Here is a 13,336-nt window from a genome sequence, read left to right as displayed (position 1 = left end):
GCATTGATCAGAGAAGCAGCCAAATGGCCCATGGTAACCCTGGAGGAGCTGCAGAGATCCACAGCTCAGGTGGGAGAATCTGTCCACAGGACAACTATTAGTCGTGCACTCCACAAATCGGGCCTTTATGGAAGAGTGGCAAGAAGAAAGCCATTGTTGAAAAAAAGCCATAAGAAGTCCCGTTTGCAGTTTGCCACAAGACATGTGGGGGGCACAGCAAACATGTGGAGGAAGGTGCTCTGGTCAGATGAGACCAAAATTGAAGTTTTTGGCCTATATGCAAAACGCTATGTGTGGCGGAAAACTAACACTGCACATCACCCTGAACACACCATCCCCACTGTGAAACATGGTGGTGGCAGCATCATGCTGTGGGGATGCTTTTCTTCAGCAGGGACAGGGAAGCAGGTCAGAGTTGATGGGAAGATGGATGGAGCCAAATGCAGGGCAATCTTGGAAGAAAACCTGTTAGAGTCTGCAAAAGACTTGAGACTGGGGCAGAGGTTCACCTTCCTGCAGGACAACGACCCTAAACATACAGCCAGAGCTACAATGGAATGGTTTAGATCAAAGCATATTCATGTGTTAGAATGGCAGTCAAAGTTCAGACCTAAATCCAATTGAGAATCTCTGGCAAGACTTGAAAATTGCTGTTCACAGGCTCTCCATCCAATCTGACTGATCTTGAGCTATTTTGCAAAGAAGAATGGGCAAAAATTTCAGTCTCTAGATGTGCAAAGCTGGTAGAGACATACCCCAAAAGGCTTGCAACTGTAATTGCAACGAAAGGTGGTTCTACAAAGTATTGACTCAGGGGGGCTGAATACATTTGCACGCCACACTTTTCAGTTTTATATTTGTAAAAAAATTTGAAAACCATGTATCATTTTCCTTCCACTTCACAATTATGCACCACTTTATGTTGGTCTATCTCATAAAATCCCAATAAAATACATTTACGTTTGTGGTTGTAACGTGACAAAATGTGGAAAAGTTCAAGGGGTATGAATACTTTTGCAAGCCACTGTATATACTAGACTAAGTGGGACCTGTCGGGTCCCAGCATCATACGGGAGAGCTGGTCCCCCAACGCAATATTCCACATCTCCACCAATTCCAATGTTGGTGGCCAGTTGGGTGGGGGTGGGGGGTGGGGGGGCTTTCTGGAGCGCTAGTATGGGTGTTGTGGGCTGAAGGGACTGGTTTCCAGAGAGCTAGCACGGACATTGTGGGCTGTATGGATTCTTGGACTGGCAGCCCAGTCACTCAAGCCTGTTGTGCTGGCAGCTCACTCACTCACGGCTGGTGGGCTGGCAGTTGACTCACGGCTATTCCTTGAAATTCCATTTCAAGCAGGGTGCAAGGCCACCAAGTTCAAGTGTAGTTTCATACCATTTCAAGCAGGGTGCAAGGCCACTATAGACAGCATGTCGTGACCTCTCCCTCCTCCATCTTGCAGAGACTGAGCCACGCCCACACTTCTGGGATTTATAGTCCCTCCCCCTCCCACCAGAAGGGGTGTGGCCTTCATGACGTGATTGACAGGAGAGAGACGTGACCCTCTCGCTCCCCCATCTTGCAGAGACTGACTGAGACACTCAGCATTTCTGGGTTTTATAGTCCCTCCGGAAGGGGCACGGCCTTCAGTAGAGAGAATCTCAACATTTTTTATACACTTATAACCCTTTTGTTTTTCATCAATGGGAAAAATCCTCAGCACCTGATGAGCGGAGGGGGACTGAGTAAGATGGCCAAAAATCACAGTTGTACGTGGTAGCGTTTTTTCAAAAATCAATATAAAGCGCAAACAGGAAGTGGTCAAGATTAAACTTTTAATTATATAGAAGGCAAGGCAACTTTAATTAGGCAAGGCAACTTTAATTAGGCAACACAGCTTTAGCATTTCCAAACCAAAATACCACAGCTTTAGCATTTCCAAACCAAAGGCAACACAGCCTTAGCATTTCCAAACCAAAGGCAACACAGCCTTAGCATTTCCAAAACAAAGGCAGCACAGCTTTAGCATTTCCAAACCAAAGGCAACACAGCTTTAGCATTTCCAAACCAAAGGCACACAGCTTTAGCATTTCCAAACCAAAGGCAACACAGCTTTAGCATTTCCAAACCAAAGGCACACAGCTTTAGCATTTCCAAACCAAAGGCAACACAGCTTTAGCATTTCCAAACCAAAGGCAACACAGCTTTAGCATTTCCAAACTATATTTTCAAACCACATTAAGGGCACTGACAAGTCAGTAAAACCACTCAGGTTAGTGGACATGTGTTCAGTGTCACAGCTCAGACTGAGAGACGTGACCCTCTCGCTCCCCCATCTTGCAGAGACTGACTGAGACACTCAGCATTTCTGGGTTTTATAGTCCCTCCGGAAGGGGCGTGGCCTTCAGGGGAGAGAATCTCAACATTTTTTAAACACTAATAACTCTTTTATTTATCATCGACGGGGAAAATTCTCTTGTCCTGCGCAGCGGAGGGGGACTGAGTATGATGGCCAAAAATCACAGCGTTTTTTCTAAAATCAATATACAGAACAACAGGAAGTGGTCAAGATCAGACTTTTAGTAATATAGAGACACTTTTTGCAAGCATGTTAGAACCAATAAATACTTTTAAAGCAGTTACCACCACCAACAACAGCCATTTTTTTTGCAGTGCAGCCTTTCAAAGCACTTACCACCACCAACAACAGCCATTTTTTTTTTGCAATGCAGCCTTTCAAAGCAGTTACCACCACCAACTGCCGTTTTTGTTTTTGCAGTGCAGCCTTTCAAAGCAGTTACCTCTACCAACAGCCATTTTTTTGTAATGCAGCCTTTCAAAGCAGATATCACCACCAACAACAGCCATTTTTTCCCCCAGTGCAGCCATTTGAAAGCGGTTACCACCACCAACAGCAGCCATTTTTTTCCCAGTGCAGCCATTTAAAAGCAGTTACAACCACCAACAACAGCCATTTTGTTTGCAGTGCAGCCTTTCAAAGCAGTTACCACCATAACAACAGCTAATAGACACGTTTTGCAAGCATTTTAGAACCAATAGACACTTTTTGCAAGCTTTAGAACCAATATAGACACTTTCTGCAAGCATTTTAGAACCACATTAAGGGCACTCACAGTTGAGTAGACATGTGTTCAGTGTTATTCACAGCTCAGGGAGACATGACCCTCAGGCTTCCTCCATCTTGCAGAGATTGAGTGAGGCACACCACTTCTGGGTTTATAGTCCCTCCCCTTCCCACCAGCAGGGGCAGCAGAGAGAAAGGCAATTAAAAAAAAAACATGTGGGGGGGCTTTCTGTTGCGCTAGTATGGGTGTTGTGGGCCGAAGGGACTGGTTTCCAGAGGGCTAGTATGGACATTGTGGGCAGAATGGATTCTTGGGCTGGCATCTCAGTCACTGTGGCCAGGCAGCTCAGTCACTGAGGCCTGGCAGTGCAGTCACTCGGACTTGGCAGGATAGCAGCTGAGAAACTGCCAGAAATTCTGCCCAAAACAGGCACCAACAACAGACTGTGAGGGAGAAGGGGGAGCGGATGGACTGAATGGATTATTGGGCTGGCAGTTCAGTCACTTACGGCTGGTGGGCTGGCAGTTCACTTACTCATGGCTGGTGGGCTGGCAGTTCAGTCACTGACAGCTGGTGGGCTGGCAGTTCACTTACTCACGGCTGGTGGGCTGGCACTGCAGTCACTCACAGCTGGTGGGCTGGCAGTATCCTTAAAAAAAAATCGCAAACCATACGTGGGTTTTGAATTACATTTTACTCAGATGCAAGCCAAGGAATGGCATAATTGTTAGCTGTTAATTGGACATAATCAACCTCAGCAAATTGACAATATCCTATTGAAAGGTAGTGGGTGTTTAAGCTGTCAAGACATTTTATTATTTGCCAAAATATACATCGCAATAGCATAATGATAGAAAACTTACTTTACCACACACCACTCATAAGTCTGGAGATTATTTTAATGATAAATTTAGCTTCAGAAGCGTTTTCTTTTTGCATGTAAAAACCCACTTCAGAACCATGGGCGATTTTAAAATTTTACAGCCAGATTTATCACTTCTGAAAATTTTTAGACACCAAAGGAATCAAGAAAAAACACAAATAATGCCTTACTGTTGGTGAAATGCAGTGAGCAAACGCGATAATTCCCAATATTTTCAAGTTCGATATCTGCACAGCCAATGTTCGCCAAGTACTTTAGCCGTTGTTGTCCTTTCAGCTCTCGCTTCTCTTTTCTTCATTTCTCTTCACTTTTGGAATTCTGAAGTAGGATAGATGTCTCTCACGGTTACCCCGACTTGCACAATTATTTACAGCGCAAGAATTCAACATTTTGGCAGTTTTTAACAGGTAGGAAAGTACGCGTTTCGTGTATTAACAACATATACCGGAAGCTGCGATGTCCTCCAGATGGATTGAGCGGTTCCGTTCGTCAAGCCCTTTCACCCGGAGACTTTATGTGCAACCCCCCTATACACACATACACACTCACACACAGACTCACTCACACACAGACTCACTCACACGCAGACTCACTCACACGCAGACTCACTCACACGCAGACTCACTCACACACGGATTCACTCAGACTCATTCACACAGACTCATTCACACAGACTCACTCACACAGAATCACTCACACACAGACTCACTCGCACACAGACTCACTCGCACACAGACTCACTCACACACAGACTCCCTCACACACAGACTCCCTCACACAGACTCACTCACACACACTCACTCACACACAGACTCACTCAAACACAGACACACACAGACAGACACACACAGACTCACACACACACAGACTTACACACACACACACAGGCTCACACACACACAGAGGCTCACTCACAGCCACACACACAGACTCACTCTCTCTCTCTCACACACACACTCACACACAACCAATACTAAAATGCCAAGTAACTTCAGAACGTGGTGAACATAGTGTGTAAACCGAATGATTCAAATGTTTAAAGCCTCCTGTCGAGGCTGCTGCTGCTGAAGCAAAAATGTGCTTTAAATAACGTCAAACAAACACACTCACCATAGACAGAGCAGTCAGCTCTCTTGAATTATTCAACAAAGTCTTCACTCTGTACCTTCTGCAGTCAGCGCCATCTTGCCGCTAACCGGAAATGACGTCATCGGTGCCACTAGCGGAAGTCACGGAATGAGCCCCAATTTTGCAATTAAACACAGTCCTGATCTAATAAAATGTTTATTCACGCTTTATCCATCCGAAAACTGTTGCAACGATTTTAAAAGCCAAGCCAATTGGGCAAACACTTTGCAAACAGCCAACACATTTTCCGAAGAGCATTTAAAAGCCAAGCCAATTGGGCAAACACTTTGCAAACAGCCAACAGATTTTGTGAAAAGCCTTTAAAAGCCAAGCCAATTTGGCAAACACTTTGCAAGCAAGAAACGCATTTTCTGAAAATCACATCGAGGGGACTCACCGTGGAGTAGGCGTGTGTTCAGTGTTATTCGTAGCTCAGAGAGCCGTGACCCTCTCGCTTCCTCCGTCTCGCAGAGACTGTGAGGCACGACAGTTCCGGGTTTTATAGTCCCTCCCCCCTGCCGCCAGCGAGGGCAGCAGAGAGAATCGCGACATTTTTTAAAACATTAATAACTCTCTGATTTTTAATAGATGGGAAAAATCCTCCAGTCTAATCCGGCGGAGGGGGATTCTGAGCGAGGTGGGGGAAAAAAATGACGGCCGAAAGTGGCGGCGTTCTCTCGGAAATCACGAAACAGAAAGTCGAAAGCGGTCAATATCTTAGTTTTAGTAGTATAGATAATATCAAGTGGGGGTAGTTAATGTTTGTGTGAGTGGGTTCTTAGTGTGTGTGATGCCGCATGCCGCCCCCCCCCCCCCCCCCCCGCCCCCCGCAACCGCACGTTGAGGGAACAGACCCAATGGGTCTGCACTTGGTCTAGTGTCCTTTAAAAGTCAGAAGTGCATGCCCTTCTGTAGCTTCCTCCAGATATGTACTACCCTTGGAATGAAAACAGTTGCCTGAGGTCCCTCTTAAATCTTTCTCATCTCTCACCTTAAGCCTATTCCCTCCAGTTTTAGGATTCTCTACCCTGGGAAAAAGACAGGTAGTGTTTACTTTATCCGTGCGCCTAATGATCTTCTACACCTCAATATGGTCACCCTCAACCTCTTAAGCTCCAAAGAAGAAAAAGTCTCAGGCTATCAATCTCTCCACAAACTCTGATAACATTGGTGAATCTCTTTTGCACCCTTTTCAATTTAATGACATCTTTCCTGCAGATGGGCAAACAGAATTGAACATAATATTCCAAATCTAGTCTCGTCAATGACTTGTTTAGTTTTGGGCAATACTTTTTCCAATGAAAGCAAGCATGCCAAATATCTTCTTGACCACACTGTCCACCTGATTCACCACCTTTAGGGAATCATGCACCTGGACTCCCATTCTCCGTTATCAATACCCACTAGGGTTCTGGTATTTACTATTTAAATCCCAAAGCACCCAAAGCACACCGCCTCACAATTGTCATAGTTAAATTTCATTTGCTATTCCTTGGCCCACCTTCCAAAATGATCTAGATCTAGTAAATTTAGATAACCTTCCTCATTGCCTACTATCCCACCAATTTTGGTGTAATCTCTAACTTCCTACACACAATGTTTACTATATTGTCATCCAAATTGTTAATGCATATAGTAAATAACAGCAGACTCAGTACTGACCCCCTGCAGCACACCACTGGTCACAGGCTTTCAATCAGAAAAACAACCTCTTGGTGACCTTCTCAAAAAAAACATATTTATGAGACTCAATTTCTTATGTGCAAAGCTATGCTAATTGGTCCTCATCAGTCTGTGCTTATTAAAATGCTGATAATATCTCCCCCAGCGCTTGTAGTTCTACTAAAAATTAGCTATGCTGATTTTTAATATTCTTTACTCACGATAAAATTGTAAAGATATTCTCATTAGGTAAATGGGTAGCTTGCAACAATAAGACAGCATAACAAGATCAGAATAACAAAAGGCAGGCATATATGGATTTGTAATACAAGGAAGATGGTCTTTTAGATTCAGAGATAAAACATTGGGTGCTCTGCAGCACAATTAGCAGCCATATTGTTGATTGTCTCAGCACAAGGAAGAAGCTACAAGAATCTGGCCATTGTAAGTATAGCTGTACAAGTGGATGTGCCTAAATGGACGAGCTCCAGAAAAATTGTAATATTTGCAGGGGTCACGGCAGTGGGTTAACACGTGCCCGGGGGTCTATCCCAATTACATCTGTCAAATGTGGAGCCTTACTCAGTTAAGATTACACCTTCATAACACCTCTAAGCACACAAATGTCATGATTTAGTTTAAATTAATAGAGCGTGATATATTCTTTAACCATTTCTTCACCTTTTAACAACAATTTTGATTAAGTTCATGGGTGTGGTGGAGCACTGGTGGTAGGTTGCTGCAAGGCCTGAACCAAAAATACTTTTCAGGTGATTCTGGAGATGATGGAGCAGACGTGAAATAAATTAAGGCTTGCTAATGGCTAGTAGCGTTCGGAAGAAATCTATAGATATTCAAAGAGGAATCTTGAAATATACTTGTATAAATGACAGCCGATCTTTTCTAATTTATTATGTAGGAAGAAACTGCAGATATTGGTTTAAACTGAAGATAGATACAAAAAGTTGGAGTATCTCAGCGGGTCTTTGGAAAAAAGGAATAGGTGACGTTTTCATTCTATCTTTGGTCTTGCCGATGTTCCCTCCGCAACTCCCTGGTTAACTCATCCCTTCCCACCAAACCACCCCCTCCCCAGGTACCTTCCTCTGCAACCGCAGGAGATGCAACACCTGTCCCAATACCCCCACCATCGACTCTGTCTTTTCAGTTTAGGCCTCCAACCTCATCGAAGGCCCTCCAACCTCATCTACTGTATCCGTTGTTCCAGGTGTGGACTCGTACATTGGCGAGACCAAACGTAGTCTGTGCGATCGTTTTGCTGAACGTGATAGCACTCGTGATAGCACTCGTGATAGCGATCTAGACAAGAATTTTTTCAATAAAGTGTTCATAAGGATACAATATTTTAATTACCCCTTCTCAAAAAGAAATGTTATATTTAGTAAAGTAAGGTAAGTGATAAAGGTGAAATAATGTTAGTTTAGCCTAAGCCTATTGTTGTTACGAACGGAAGGTAGGCTATGACCGCATAGTTTAGGCTAATATTATATTACAAGTATTTATGAAAAAGTAATAATAGGGTGACTTTGTGTTAAATTACAGATGTTTATTATGAAAAGTGGTCAAATAGTGGTAAAATTGTGTTACATTACCTTAGCCTGAAAGTTTTGGTGGTCTAGTCTTGCCTAACTTAGTCTAGCCTAACATTGGCTCGCTTGAACATAGCCTAGTTTAGCCTATCATCATATCATATACTTATTAAATGTTTGATCTTGTTAGTGTGTGTGTGTGTGTGTGTGTGTGTGTGTGTGTGTGTGTGTGTGTGTGTGTGTGTGTGTGTGTGTGTGTGTGTGTGTGTGTGTGTGGTTGACATCTTCGCAAAAATACTACGCGGTAACGATTACATTTTTACATATTCCAATTGACATTTTTCCCGTCAAGGCCGAGATCACATTATCAGAACATTTCATGCTTTATTTCTCAATTTATTCTCGACTCATTACTGAGTAAATGTCTAAAAATGTCAAAAAACTTTAAAGAAAATAAATTAAAACCACCAGCTTCAAATGATGACATCACAATGGCTCAGCTAACAGAGAGCAGCCTCAATGAAGATCTCATCCTTTATTTGACACATTATTCACAATTAAAGCTTTAAAAATGCCAACTTTCACAAGATTTTTACATATTCTGATTCACATTTTCCCCCTCGAGGCAGAGACCACTTTCACTGAACATTTTATGCTTTATTTCTCGACATTACTGATTAAAGTTTTAAAAAATCAATATACCTTTAATTTCAAACCGAACAGCTTCAACTGATGACGTCACAATGGCTCGACTAGCAGGTGGAGGGCGAATTGCTATTGCAACATGCAGGGCAAGTGAAATTTGATTTTTTTAAAAAGATCACTGCTCAGGAAGACAAGGGGAGTGCTGGAATCTTATGTTCGGGAACGGCTTGAGTTGGCAGACCACGCCTGCCGTGGGGGCTACTGGTAGGGAATGGGTGCGTTGGGGGTCTGCACTTGGTCTAGTTTATTATAAATCTTTAAAAAAGACACTTTACTTTCTGAGAAGGATTTTTAAAAAAAACCTTTTTCAGAACGTAGACCTAATTTGTTTCCTTTCAAAGCATGCAACAATAGTCGCATGACTCAAATTATTTAATTTTTTGTTGTATATATTTCAACAATCCCAAAGTTTGAGAGTCACTAGCCCAGATGTTGTAAAAGTGGAGTGTCGCTGTTCTGTTTGGCTGTTTTGCTGTGGCTAATGTAATTTTTTCCTCTTTTTATCAGAGGTCAAGACCCTAGAGGAATAACAATGTTCGCAAAAGTACTTAAGTGGATACCAAAAACACACATTCAAGGAAAAGGGATCTGACGAAATTTCTAAATGTCAAAAATGAACAAACTATTTTGCAATGTCATGTTTGCAACACCTACAGTTGAAACAAGCCAAGCAAACACCGTTGAAGCCAGTGATAGTGCACAAACCGTGGGAGCTCTTTCTAGCAATATTCAACAATACACAATACAATATGGTTTTATTTGTCACATTGCACATAAAGTGCAAGTGAAATGAATTTGTCAGCAGCGGTACAATGATAATGAACACACAATCTATATTACTAAAAGTCTGTTCTTGACCGGTTTTGGCTTTCTGTGCTGTGATTTCCGAGAGTACGCCGCCACCTACGGCCGTCATTTTTGGCCACCTCGCTCAGAGCCCCCCTCCGCCGCATGTGTGCCGAGGATTTTTCCCGTCGATGAAAATTGACAGAGATATTAATGTTTTTACAAAATTCCCCATTCTCTCTGCTGCCCCTGCTGGAGGGAGGGGGAAGGACTATAAAACCAGGAAGTGGTGTGCCTCAAAGGTACACAAAATTGCTGGAGAAACTCAGCGGGTGCAGCAGCATCTATGGAGCGAAGGAAATAGGCGACGTTCCGGGCCGAAACCCTTCTTCAGACTGAGGCTGCTGCACCCGCTGAGTTTCTCCAGCATTTTTGTGTGCCTGCAAATGGTTGTTTGGGTTTGGGTTGAAGTAAAAAGGCACTCTCTCTCTCCCCCCCCCCCCCTCTCCTCTCCCCCCCTCTCCTCCTTCCACCTCTCCCCTCCTCTCCTCCTCTCCCCCCCTCTCCTCTCCCCCTCCCTCTCCTCTCCCCCCCTCTCCTCTCCCCCCTCTCCTCTCCCCCCCCTCTCCTTCACCCCCTCTCCTCTTCCCCCTCTCCTCTCCCCCTCTCCACTCCCCCCTCTCATCTCCCGCCCTCTCCTCACCCCCTCTCCTCTCCCCCCTCTCTCTCTCTCCCCTCTTTTTCTCCCCCTCCTCCCCTCCATCCCCTCCCCCACCGTCCTTCCCCTAAACCCCCCTCCCCTCCACACACCCCTACCCCCTTCCCTCCACCCTCCCTCCCCCTCCCTGCTCCCCACCTCTCCCCCGTCCATCATCTCAACTCCCTCTCAGCACTCCCCCCCTCCCCCCCCCCTCTCTCTCTCTCTCTCTCTCTCCCCTCCATTAGCGTGAGTGTGGGGGGGGGGGGGTAGTTAGTGTGTGACGCTGCATGCTGCCTCCCCCCCCCCCCACAACCGCACGTTGGGGGAACAGACCCAACGGGTCAGCACTTGGTCTAGTACACAATAAAAATTTAACACAAACATCCACCACAGCATTCATCACTGTGGTGGAAGGCACAAAATTTGGCCAGTCCTTCTCCATTTCCCCCCGTGGTCGGGACCTCAACCCTCCGCAGCCGTCGCTGCGGGCGTCCAGATGTGCAGATAGGTAAAAGTCCAGGTAAGTCCAGAGTCGGCTCTTCCCCACCAGAGATCGCGGCTTTAGATTGGTGTAGGCCGCAGGCTGGCAGTCGAAGATTTAATGTTCCCGCCGCAGCCAGAAGCACCGCAGACCGCAGGGTTGGCGGTCAAAGCTCCCCTCCAGGGGTGATGGTAAGTCCACGCCGGGTCCGCGTTAGAAGTGGTGGCTTCTTCTTCTCCCGGGTCCTCCACGAGGGAACCCGGGCTGCAGACGCCGCGCCAGCTTCAGGCTGCCAGCAGCTGCGGGCCAACGAAATGGAGCGCTCCCCTCCGGCGAGCCCCAGCGAGGGCTCGCCCGCTCCACGCCGAGAGTCTGTGCTGCGCCCGCCGCTGAAGTCCCGGGCGCGTCTCCGGGAAAGGTTGCGCCGATCCTTACTGTTAGGCCACGGGGGAGGCAACATGGAAAAAGTCACCTCTCCGTGGAGGAGGTGACCGAAACGGTTTCCCCCTCACCCCCCCCACACAAGACACACAGAGAGACATTAAAAACATACTTTAAATCATACTAAAAAAACTGCGCTTACAGCGCCCCCACCGAACCCACTGTTGACGCTTTTGATACAGATGACGATCACAATGGTCAACATGAAAGTACCGGGGAGCAAGCAGAGACTGAACAGAAACATAAAACAGGAAGCAAATTCATTGATTTCAAAGAATATAGTGACCTCGAAAACTGGCCCATAACAGTTGATAATGATTTCATACAGAATTGTTTTATGCAAGACATAGGTTTTTTTTTAAATAAAAAAAACAGATTATGCATATACTGATTCAAGCAGGGTTTACAATGAGCAAAACAGTAGTTTCTCAAACAAATATTTTGAAAAAAGATTGAAAAATGGCCAGACTGTGTTGAGATCTAGGTTAGTTTACTCAAAGAGCAAAGGCTGTTTTGTTTGCAAACTCTTTTCTAGATGCCAAACATCACTTACAACAGGTGGGTTTTCTGACTGGATGAATGTACTCAGAACTCTGGAGAATCATGTAGACAGCATGGAACCTAGGAGGTGATGTTGGTTGTTGCCGGGTGCTGACTTTGGTGAATTCCATTGGCAACTACCTATGTCAACCTACGTCAGGTACCAGCGACTGAATTGTCTACAGTTGTCGCCGACAGGGTCATTGCTTGTCGTAGCTTGTTGCAAGTGTTGCCTGTGTGGTCGTAGGTTGTCGTAGGTGTGGTCGTAGTTGGACGTCCTAATGGGGCGCCGGTTGTCGGTAGCTTGCCGTAGCTTGATGTCGACTAGGTGGTAGGTTGTCGTAGCTTGTCATAAACATTGTCGTAGGGGGGGGTCCCGTCGCCGCTTTTTCGACGACCTGCTATGACTGTGACAGTCGCCGGCAGTCGCCAAAAGATCGCCTAAATGGGACAGGCCCTTAACTCCCCTTCCCATTCCCACACTGACCTTTCTGTCCTAGGCCTCCTCCACTGTCAAAGTGAGGTCAAACAAAAATTGGGGGGAACAGCACCTCATATTCAGCTATGAATATTGATTTCTCTAAATTTAAGTAATCCTTGCATTCCCCCCCCCCTCTCTCTCTGCCCCTCCCCCACCCTGGCCGTTGTACTAGTTTCATTGTTGATAACTCGTTTTCACCTAGCCCCAGCTAACAATGGCCTGTTTTCTTTAACATTGTTACTTTTTTGCATATCTTTAATTCGTTTTTTCTATATCACTCAACATCATCGTCTATGTTTCTCGTTTCCCTTTCCCCTGACTCTCAGAATTAAGAAAGGGTCTCGACCCGAAACGTCACCTATTCCTTTTCTCCAGAGATGCCGATCCGCTGAGCTATTCCAGCATTTTGCGTTATCTTCATTTCTAATTAATTCCCCTTTCTTACGTAGTGATCGGGTAAACACGTAATCAACCGTATAATTTCCGCTTTCGTAGGTCACCGCTGGGGAACCCTGTTCTGGGCTACTAGTTTGTTTCATCAGATGGTATTCAAACTGTTGCTTTTTCCGTCAATAAACTTTTTGATCATAAAAACTCCCGACTTATTTTCTCGAAAAAATACTAAACACACTCACCGATTCCCTCCTATAGATAGAACAAAATATGACACGGGTACCACCCCAGACCAGAAGCGGGCATGTGTTTATTCAAGGACTCATTCAGGGATGGGCTAGATGTGGTTGAACTCTCACACGACTTTCCTTCCGTAAGATGCAATTCTGGCGTTACCTTATCCTCGGAAGAACAGCGGTAATGGCTTCCCGAAATCAGATTTCCACGAAAGAGCAAGCCTGTCTCGGGAGAAATGAAGCAGTCAAAGTTTCAGGTACACACAT

General features: G+C 45.2%; 1 protein-coding gene across 1 annotated transcript in view; it reads left to right on the top strand.

Moving 5' to 3' along the window:
- The first annotated feature begins 12,989 nt into the window (after nt 1-12,989).
- The window catches only part of msra (methionine sulfoxide reductase A), a 298,069-nt gene continuing 297,722 nt past the window's right edge, over nt 12,990-13,336 (top strand). Inside the window, exon 1 of the mRNA XM_033021381.1 lies at nt 12,990-13,326. Coding sequence (XP_032877272.1) covers nt 13,212-13,326 — 115 coding nt within the window. The 5' untranslated portion in view covers nt 12,990-13,211. The remainder of the gene's footprint in view (nt 13,327-13,336) is intronic.

This window comes from Amblyraja radiata, chromosome 5 (genome assembly GCF_010909765.2).
Source record: "Amblyraja radiata isolate CabotCenter1 chromosome 5, sAmbRad1.1.pri, whole genome shotgun sequence".
NCBI classification, from domain to species: domain Eukaryota; kingdom Metazoa; phylum Chordata; class Chondrichthyes; order Rajiformes; family Rajidae; genus Amblyraja; species Amblyraja radiata.
Note: the sequence above shows the minus strand (reverse complement) of the source record. Positions and strands in the feature narration are given on the sequence as shown.